The 10,476-nt window shown below is 48.7% G+C and overlaps 1 protein-coding gene across 1 annotated transcript; it reads left to right on the forward strand.

Moving 5' to 3' along the window:
- Positions 1 to 222: 222 nt before the first annotated feature.
- Positions 223 to 10,476, forward strand: map1sa (microtubule-associated protein 1Sa). The gene is made up of 7 exons (XM_084922438.1): positions 223 to 457; positions 1,520 to 1,621; positions 3,734 to 3,816; positions 3,989 to 4,129; positions 4,218 to 7,383; positions 7,579 to 7,802; positions 7,879 to 10,476. Exons 1-7 carry the CDS (start codon positions 304 to 306, stop codon positions 8,032 to 8,034), a joined length of 4,026 nt encoding a protein of 1,341 aa, XP_084778564.1. The 5' UTR covers positions 223 to 303; the 3' UTR covers positions 8,035 to 10,476.

The raw sequence follows: 10,476 nt of genomic DNA on the forward strand, positions 1-10,476 counted from the left end.
AGTCGAAAGTTAATTTTAATCCGCAGAAACGTGTCCTTATACTTTAAGAGTTTACTTTTCTGAGCAGGCTTGGTGAAGACTATTCGACGTTTTGATCTTTATTCTTTGGTTTACGAAACTATAAAACTCGTTTTTCCCGAGCTGCCTCTGAAAACACCTCTGACTTCTGATTGGACAGCTACATGGCTGTCCATTCTCATTGGCCGACTGATGTGCCATTTAAATCATTTTCCCGCCTCTAGCAGCGGCGGGGTGGGGCTGTGGCTGAGGATGCTGTGACGTCAGCGGTGGACAGTCCATGCCATGATGGCGGCGGAGCGGGGCGGCGGTCCCGGCTCTCCTCCCGGATCTCCTGCCGGCGCCTCCCGGACTGCGGCGGATCACTCGGTCCTAGTGGTGGTGGGAACGCTGCGACCCGCGGAGCTGCTGGAGCGGGTACTGCAGCAAATAGAAACAGGTGAGTTCTGGAAGTTCAGGAGAATAGAGCTGCGGGGCCGGAGGTCCCCACAGCCCTTCACAATAAAAGTCCGGGAGGCTGCTGTTGTTAGAATGAGCTGTGCCCGGTCCGAAGTTTTAGAGACTTTATCGCTTTGAAGCTGATGCAGAGAAACTTTGAACATAATTGTAAAGAGTAACTAGCACCTCGTTTTATTTAACATTCATGAAACATTTTCCGGTTCGGGTGCAGCTGTTTAACGAGTCCAGTGTGCAGGTTTCTTTTTCGGGTCACTTTAGAGACTCTCAGAAACCGAGACTGATTCACACTGAGCTCTGTGACGAGGTCTAAGCTTTTTATTTCCGGATTTTATCCGGAAAAGTAAAATGCATACTACTGAGTCATTATTTTATTTTTTGAAAATGCGTCTCGCCGGAAGTGGGCAATTGTGTTTCTTAATTTTCCGGACTTTCTATAAAGTAGGTTCACAGAAAACGAACAGAGCAACTATCAGAAGGACAATTTGATATCTGTTCAATATGATTAATGCCATCTCTGATTCATCTGAAAGAGTTTTGAGTTCTGAAACACGCTGAGCTGATTCACTGTCTAACCTTTAGACTGATCACAGTCCACACACACACACACTTACACTTGTCTCTCAGCCTGTTTATTACAGCTGTTTTATGATGAGTGTGCATACAAACTCACTCTCTGTCCACTCGCACAAAAAGAGGAAGTTGTGTTACTAAATATCACTGACTTCCTGTTTGCAGAGGAAATGGTCTATCTGACAGTGATGTGCGGCTGATATATGAGGTTTCACAGCCATAGCACGCCAACAACAAGCTGTATATGAAAGATGTAACCTCGGTGATTTCACCCACTGCTTCGTGGACTCTGTACAGACTTAGTTACCTGCTAATTAGTGACAGCCAATCAAAATCCTTTAATAGCACTTATTAACTGGAGCTCAGATTTCCTGGATGGCCTGTTAGTACAGTAACCTCACAGCAGCCATGTTAGATAATGTCATTAAAATGAAAATGTTCAGCTCTTTGTTTGTTTCTTATTAATGTCCAGGTGTGCGCTGCTGGGCGGTGGATCTGGACGTCTCTGTTCTGGATCAACAGCTGAAGCTCTTTGTGTCGAGACATTCAGCCTTCCTGTCAGAAGAAGTGCGAGGTAAGCCTGTATTGGGATTGATTGGAGGAAAGAGGAGTGGTCAGACACTCGGGGTGGATTTGTACCCGGGCCTCTTAAGCCAGTACCCTGTGGACTTCTATGTTTGATGTGTTCTCTAATGTTGAGCCTGGCGGCCTCGGAGGATTTTAAAATGCATGAAATGCTTTCGATCAGCAGAGGAAAGTCCCGCTGATGCCTTTATCAATAGCATCATTAATTTCTGTTCAGCAGGATGATGGCACACTGTGATGGGGTGTTTTAGATCAAATGAAAAGCAGTTTTGTCCTGTGACTTGTGCTCATGGCCACAAGCTGATGGCGTGAGGCAGCGCTTCTGTTTTTTTGTAAACAGGACCTCAGACTGAGGCGGCAAGGACAGCTTTACAGAAACTGTCAGCAGCTCAGGACTCTGCAGGAGGCGTGAAGAACCGCGAGTCCTCAAACACGGCCGCTTGTGTCACATGACCTGGAGTCTGAAAGAAAATCACAAGGACTTTTAGATGTGTGCAGGATTGTGAGGGTGACCAAACGGATGAAGGTTCGCACAAGTCTCAGACTGTGTGTGTGTTCCCTGAACCTCTGAAAGAAACCGTACTTCATGTTTTCGTTCCCTTTTAGCTGAAACGTTAAAGCGGGAAAACCTCACCGTCAGCTCACAGGAAGCTCTGTAACGGGACAGTGATCAGACATTAGCTGCTGAGTTTAAATTATTAATGTTCGGGGTGGGATGTGGGTCCATCTCAGGTCATAACAGTTTAAAAACACCTGACCGTCTCAGTCTGAGCGATGCAGTTTCACGTGTAGCAGTTGTCAATTTCCTCTGCAGACGTTCTTCCAGCTTCATTCACTGAAGGATCCGAGTGGAGTTTTCTTCAGAATGAACAGGTTTCTGTGGATGCTGGTTACAGAATGTTCCACGTGTGTTGTTCTGAAACGATCGAGAACCAGTCACATATCACCTGTGACTGGGAGATATCCTTGTCACTGACAGGTCCTGCTAACATGGATAAACAAAGATCCATCCATCCATTCTCTTCCTCCTATTATTTTTTGGGTTGCGCGGGCTGGAGCCTATCCCAGATGTCTTAGGGCAAGAGGCAGGGTACACCCTGAACAGGTGGCCAGTCTGTCACAGGGCTAACACATAGACACAGATACGTGGACCTCAGAGTCTGTTTGAGATAACCAAGGATAGAAAGTACTTCTGGTGACCTTACTGATGGGGTATCCAAACTGAGCTCGCCGTCCACTGTGATGCGTGATGACGAGCTTCCTGACACTCACCGTGACACAGAGATGATGAATATGAAGGCAAGGTGAGGGGCAGCTCTCTGACGGGGAGTCCACAACAGAGCGGTGATGGGGAGGTTGAGTGTAGTCAAAATTCTGTGGTCATAATAATGATGAAGAAGATGAACATCATCATCATCATCAGTTTTGAGGGTTTAAAGTTGACATTTTATGACTTTGCTGTGTTTTCCTTTAATTTGACCCTCCCAATCTTAACACTGGGTCTAAACTGAGGAGTTGAAGGCTCCTCAAATTCTGCTCAGCTCCTCTGAGGCATTTCAGTGCATCTGAAAGACTAACAGCTGATGGCCCAGGTGTTTACCTTCTGCCTCACCTAAGAGGAAAGTTGACCTGGGACAGGTCAGCGACTTAAAGGCAACGACACGGACAGAGGGTAAATCAGACTCTGGCACAGTTGATCCAACAGGACGAAGTGAAGTCATCAGTCTGAGGGGCTTTAAACAGAGACAGATAATTGGTTGTTCCATACAAACACAAACACAGTCAGCTGAGACTCTGCTGAGCCGCCCGAAGACATACGCGCGCGCGCACACACACACGCACCCAGACAGACAGACAGAGACACACAAACACACACACACAGACACGCATGCACACAGATGATGAGCCTTAGTTTCAATGGATGTATTTTCAGTGGAACCTGGCAGGCAGTGTGGTGGGTGGATGTGGTCTTGAGCGATGTCCCGTCAATGAATGAGCAGCTGCAGCACTCATGGAGAGAACAGGAGAGTGAGCAGGAATGATGGCAAACCTGAGGGAAGATCTCCCCCTGACACTCGTTTGTCCTGTTTGTGTGTTTCAGGTCAGCGGACTCTGCAGCACAGCGGGGACGTCCTGGACACGCAAGTCGTGGTGAATCCAGGCTCAGAGTTTGTTTCCTCAGGGGTGAGTCAGATGTGAACTTTTACAGATGTTTTCTCAGCTGTTGGTGGGCTCTCGCGTACACGGAGATCAGCTCGTATATCTGAGAATACTTCCTGGCTCAGTTTGCTAGGTGTGTGTCTGAGTATGTTTTTATTTCCTCTGAGCTGCACCGATGATGCATTTCCTGTTTCAGGTGCGGCGGCTCGTCTGCAACCCATCTCGCCGCAAACTGCTGATTCTCGCCGGTCAGTGTGTTGAGGGCAGCGGCAACATTGTACTGCAGAAAGGCTGCTTCTCCCTCAGCAACCTCATCCAGATTTTTTCTGACGAGGAGGTAAGCAAACTGTGTCTTTGTTGGTTTTGTTTACACAGCACGTTTAAGTGCTCGCTGATGTTCAAGTTGCTTGACTCTGTGTTGACAGGTCGGTGAACTGCTGAGCTCGGCTGGCCCAGCGGTGAAGCCTAGCCTCACCCTCAGCTGTCCGGACTCTGGCCTTTGGAAGGAGCCAGCACTGGAGAAACACAATCTGCAAGACTTCATAAACATCCGGATCAACCCTCCCGCAGTCCTGCCCGAGATGGAGGGTTTGCAAGAGTTCATAGAGTACCTTTCGGAGTCTCTGGAGCCCGAGTCTCCCTTCGACCTACTGGAGCCCCCAAGCACCGTGGGCTTCCTGAAGCTGTCTCGACCTTGCTGCTACATCTTCCCTGGCGGGAGGGGTGACTCTGCCTTCTTCGCTGTTAATGGTTTTAATGTCTTGGTGAACGGCGGCTCTGACTCACGCTCCAGCTTTTGGAAACTGGTTCGACACTTGGACAGGATTGACGCTGTACTGTTGACACACATCGGCGTGGACAATCTGCCGGGCGTGAACAGTCTGCTGCTGAGGAAAGTTTCCGAGCAGGACGACGAGGCTGCCGGATCCCATCCCGAAGAGGACTGGATGAAAAACCTCATCTCCCCTGAGATCGGGGTGGTCTTTCTCAATGTTCCCGACAGGCTGAAGTTCGTCCAGGAAGATCCAAGCGAGCTGCGGAGCTGCGATCAGGCAGCAGTTGCTCTGCAGCACCTGCAGAAACTGGCGATCAGACCAGAACCCCTGAACCGGCCTAATGGACCTAGCATAGAACCCGTGATCTTGTTCCAAAAGATGGGAGTTGGTCGTCTGGAGCTTTACACTCTGAATCCGGTCAGCGGTAGCAAAGAGCTCGAAGCTTTGATGCAGACTTGGCCAAACAATGGATCGAATGTGAAGGGCTCAGATCTTCCACTGCCGTGCCTTGTTTCCATTTGTGCTTTGTTGGTCTGGCACCCGTCCAGCCCTCAGGAGAAAATCATCCGTGTGCTCTTCCCAGGGTGCACGCCTCAGACCAAAATTCTGGATGGACTTGAGAAACTCAAACATCTGGATTTCCTGAAACTACCAGCAGTGTGTTTGAAGGACCTGGAAACATCCAAAATCGAAAAGCAACCAAAACGAGCAGATAGTCGAGAAAGCCTTAAGTCCCAGTCTAAGGACTTCAGACCCAGTAGTGCCTTACAGAAAGACAAACTTGGACGAGTGGATGCCAAAAAACAAGAGATGAAAACCAAGCCTAGGGTAGCAGGTGACTCTGTACCTAAAGACAGAAAGGATGCCGAAGAAAAGCCCAAAACAAAGGAACCAGAGGCTAAATCGAAGCCAGCGAAATCTGCTGAAAAGCTCATTCCAAAGAAAGAGGTTTTAAAAGAAGAGAAGAAGGAAGTGAAGAAGAAAGACAAGAAGGAAGAGAGTGGAGAGAAAAAGAAAGAAGCAACAAAGAAAGAAATCCCAAGTATGAAGCCAAGGAAAGACTTCAAATCTGAACCAAAAAAAGACGTGAAGAGGGACGTGAAGAGCGATGAGAAGAAGGCAGCAAAGCCAGCCATTAAAGAAGTGAAGAAAGCCACAAGTGCAGCTTCAACAGCAAGTGCAGAAATAAGAAAACCTTCTGGGAAGAGCAGCACTCTGAAGAAGGATGGGACTCTTCCCAAGAAAGATACTTTGAACAAAGGGACGAAAGGCAAACTGGTGTCAAAGGAGCAGGAGACCCAGAAGGAGGTGGCTCGCTCTAAGGTGTCCACACCTGAGGACATGACGGCTGAATTTGAAAGACTTCGATTGGAAGATGAGAATGGGAATAGTGGTAAAAGTGCAAAGTCCAGGGGGTTGAATCCTGACGAAGTAAAGTCGAACGGGAACCCGACTTCCGCAGTAGAGAGTCCAGAGAAGTTTCGCTGCTCGGAGACCGATCATGACATGGTCACTGCCTCCTCACTGGTCGCTAAAACTCCAAAAGGTGATCTTAGTGTGAACTTTGACCTCACCCAGACCACATATGAGCCAGTGGACAGATCCTTGAAAAATGGACCCGATGTCTGCATGGAGGAAAAGACCCTGGAGCTGGTCTCTCCTGCAGATTCTGCCCCAAACAGTGCTGGACATACCCCTTTCTACCAGTCCCTCGAAGAGGACATTCGTGGCTTGGGCGAGGACAGTGGCCTCGAGGCAAGAGGGTCTAGTCTAGGCTTTGAGGACTACAATCAGGGAAGTTCATGTAGGACCTCTGACCTCAGCTCCCTGCCTGAAGGTCTGGAAAACTCCACATCCTCTCAAGATAAACCGTCCAGCCTTCTGACCCTCAGTCCTTTTAAGGACATCATGCCGGACTCCTCCCCAACCATGACCTCCATGCCGGCTGAGGTTGGCTCACCTCACTCTACAGAGGTTGATGAATCACTTTCAGTGTCTTTAGAGCAGGTTCTGCCCCCCCCTGCTGCCTCCCCCAAAGTCTGCGCCAACGGCCACGTTATTGACTTGGACTCCAGTGCTGGGATAGCCTTGAGGTCTGCCCATAACGGGTGCTGTGGAAACAGATCAGAGGACCACATCCATGGGATGTCAGAGGTCATCTCGGATGTTCCTCACGACGTCGACCTCTGCTTGGTTTCCCCATGTGAGTTCCAGCATCCCAGAACCTCGGAGAACCATCAGCAGCACGTGAGCCCCAGCCTCGCCACGGGAACCTCTCCAGATGTCTCTGATAACAACAACTACTCTCAGGATGCGAGCAGCAGCGGCCACGCCTCAGCCTACAGTCAGGAGACTCCGCCCACATCAGTAAGCGGCACCCTGCCCACCACCACTGATTCTGATATCCCCCCCAGCACAGAGGACTGTCCTTCCATCACAGCCGACATTGATTCTGAAGATGATTCCAGCGGCTTCTTTCCACCCACCCAACCACAGGAACATCCTACATCACACTTTACCCACAGGGCAGGGCAGCACGACCCACCGCCAGCGCCGGTCAAGGACCTCCCTCCTCTACCGCCGCAGCCTGGAGCCTGTATGGCTGACTCAGAGCCTGACAAGAAGAGCTCAGCCGGAAAGACAAAGAAACCGCTGCAGAGAATGTCGTCAGGGAGCACAGTGGCCCAGAATGGAAGGTCGAAGGTCGGCAGCTCCACAGGGTCCTTAAAGATGGCGTCCAGCCTCGATGCCAAGCCCTCATCCCGGAGTTCACTGGGTGGATCTAGAATCGGAGCTGCAAAACCTCTATCCTCAGGTATGCCTTCAGATTATAACCCACACAGTGACCTGCTGCATGAAGTCACTGAGGCTTAATCAGGAAATCAAAAAACATAGCCACTGATTTATTGTGCTTGTCACAAACTGCCTCACTCAGAGTTAAATAAAGATAGCAGATCATAAAACCCTGGTTTATGATCATGGTTCTTTTTGTTTCTTCTTTTGGATCCAGGTTCCAGAGCTTCGGGTTCCTCCGGGTCTGAGGGTTCTGCGGTCTATGTGGATCTGGCCTACCTGCCGTCCGGGACTGCCTCCTCCACTGTGGACTTGGACTTCTTCAGGCGTCTCCGCTCCTCATATTACATTGTGAGTGGAGACGACCCGGTGAAGGAGGCGGCGATGAGGAGCATCCTGGATGCACTGCTGGAGGGGAAGAGCAGCTGGCCGGACATCCAGGTTTGTGACACTTTCTTCACCTTCCCATCTGCTCACGAGCTGCTCTGTGATTGGTGTTTCTCCGGGCTTTTCTCAGGTGACGCTGATCCCAACGTTCGATTCGCTGGCGATGCACGAGTGGTACCAGGAGACCCACGACAGGCAGCGGGAGCTGTCAGTCACCGTGCTGGGCAGCAACAGCACCGTCGCCATGCAGGAGGAAACATTCCCCGCCTGCAAGGTCGAGTTCTGAGGTCGAAGCCCCACCCCCTTCCCCTTTGCCACGTTTGCACCCAGACCAGCGTGATGAGGAGGCTGGCTGTGAGCATGCTCAGTTAGAAACACTTTCTCTCACCTGTGTGACAACATTTTCTCACCTGCTGGATCAGCACCTTCATCTCACACAGCAAGCATTAACACGTAGCATGACAGAAAGTTGAAAAACCGTGTGACAAGTAAACACAATGGCTTGGGCGAGGCACGGAGGTTAAAATGAATCAGTGTTTTATAAAGAAGCGAACGACAAGAAAGATTTTTATCAAAGGAGCGTGACGCTGGCATGATGTGTCTGTTCAGTTAGGTTGTGTCAGTGTGTTATGATTTACTATTCTCTGTTTAGCCCCTCCCCCCACTTGCCTCTTTGTTTTAAGGTTATCTTGAGGTTCTCCTGCAGGGTGGAGGAGACCGACCCGACAATGACTCGCTGTTGTCAGATCCGCCAATTAGATTTTTACCTCACAGGAAACACGCTAGGTGGGGTTTATCTCTAAACTCGTGAGCTTACAAACGAAGACATTATAAGACCAAAGGACTAACGAGTCAATCAGACAATCTGCTCTCCTTTTCTGCTAGGTAATCTTCCTGTTTTTGCAAATGGAGTCTTGCACTTGCTCCAGGTAAAGCAGTGAAACCTTGTAAATATAAGAGCTACGTGAACACACTGAAAACTAGGCGATTTAGGGGGCGTGGCATATAGGGGCAGGTAAAACGGCGACTGGATCAGAAGCTTATACACTGCGGAGAAAATGAACCGACGCCCCCTCAGTTGAGGCAGTTTTATTGCATTTTAATGCAGGTCATATAAACACCTGCTCATGTCTCCATCATCTGATCCTGGGCTGTGCAAGTAAATGAGACCATGAGCCTCTCAGAACGACAACAAGTTTGTGATTACTAACGCCATCGTTATCATCGCCATCAGGGTGACTTCACTGTGTCTCTGAGGTGTGCTCGTTAAGCAGTCCGGTGTGATGGTGGACGCGGGTCAGTCAGAGAACATTTGAAGATTCAAGCACGAGATCCAAAGGTTGATTCTGTCAGCGACAAAGAGTGTGAGGCTGTGACAGATATCCGACATAACTTCAACGTTCAGGTGACATCAGTAAGGCTGGTGTCATTAAAGCGCCTAAGGGCGACTGGTGTGATTTGGTGCTATATAAATGAAACTGTATTAACTTAAGCTCCACCTCCTGGTCACCATCGGCATCATCGGGGTAACGAACAGTAATCAAACTCAGGTCACGGACACTGAAGTAAACAAACAGCCTTTTTTTTATTGTAGTTGTAAAACCAGCTGTTCACATCTCTGATTGGGTCTGTCTGATGTTTGGATGAGAGTTGGTTAGCTTGTGGATGTGCTCCACTCCGTGACTCGTCTGACCTTTAACCTCAGCGGTGATTTAAGACAGACCTTGTGATGATTACCTGATTATCTCAGTGGGAATGTTCCTGTCCCTCAGTTACAGTAAAGCACACAGAGGTCACAGGACTGTAAGCGTGGGATTAAGTAGTGGTGTTTCGTTCCCGATAATCTTCAGGGAAACCGGAGATGTAGTGTCTCTGGTTTCCCTGACGACGGTCGTTCAACTTCCTGTCCTGAAGGTTCTGGTCCAGTTCCATTTCCTGCTTTGACCTCAGCACAGATCTTCCCCCGTTCTTCCTTGGTGTGCTCCAAGTACTACACTACCCACGAGCCTCAGAAGACATCTCAATACAGTCTGTGATCAGTGTGACCTTTGACCCCCCTCCCTCGGGTGTTTCTCCCACCGTGCAGAGAATTGTGGGTCAGACTGCTACCAGCTGATTGGCTGGCCTGCTGCAGTGCACTCTGGGAAGTGTAGTCCTTCGAGAACCAATGGATTTTCTCTCTGACTGATTTTTGAAAGTCAAAACATTTCATCGGTAATTTATTTATTTAATTTAACATTTTTACAAATCAATCTTCAAACGTGACGTTTGGTACGAGCTGCTTGCCGTCCGTCTCTACCCAATTAGCATGGAGCTGATCAACCGTTAAAGGAGCAGTCCGCTGTGTTCGTCCCACCCAGAGGAGCGACTGAAGAACAAACAGATGAAGTTAAAATCAAATCCTTCTGATATTTTATCTTTACAGTGAACATTTAGCTTTTAACTTTTATTCGCAAAGCTTTAAATTTATCTTTTTTTACCCAGGAAGTGATTTTCAGCTTTAGTTTGTTTGTTTTCTTCAGATTTTCTTCTTTGTGCCTGCAGACAATTTTTTAATATCCAACCAATCAATGAGCTGGAAATCATGAGAGCTGAAAAAAATGTACTGATAATCTCAGACACACACACACACACACACATCCACATACACACACACACAAATCATTTGTGCATTGAAACACTAACTGCAATGATTGTCTTTCAAAATAAATGTCCCTTTCACACAGTG

This window comes from Perissodus microlepis, chromosome 23 (genome assembly GCF_051167445.1).
Source record: "Perissodus microlepis isolate ML-2025 ecotype Zambia chromosome 23, ASM5116744v1, whole genome shotgun sequence".
NCBI classification, from domain to species: domain Eukaryota; kingdom Metazoa; phylum Chordata; class Actinopteri; order Cichliformes; family Cichlidae; genus Perissodus; species Perissodus microlepis.

Coding starts and splice junctions, on each gene's coding strand:
- map1sa (XM_084922438.1), top strand. CDS start 304: ATGATGGCGGCGGAGCGGGGCGGCGGTCCCGGCTCTCCTCCCGGATCT. Junction 458..1,519: donor ACTGCAGCAAATAGAAACAG/GTGAGTTCTGGA, acceptor ATTAATGTCCAG/GTGTGCGCTGCTGGGCGGTG. Junction 7,803..7,878: donor GCAGCTGGCCGGACATCCAG/GTTTGTGACACT, acceptor GGCTTTTCTCAG/GTGACGCTGATCCCAACGTT.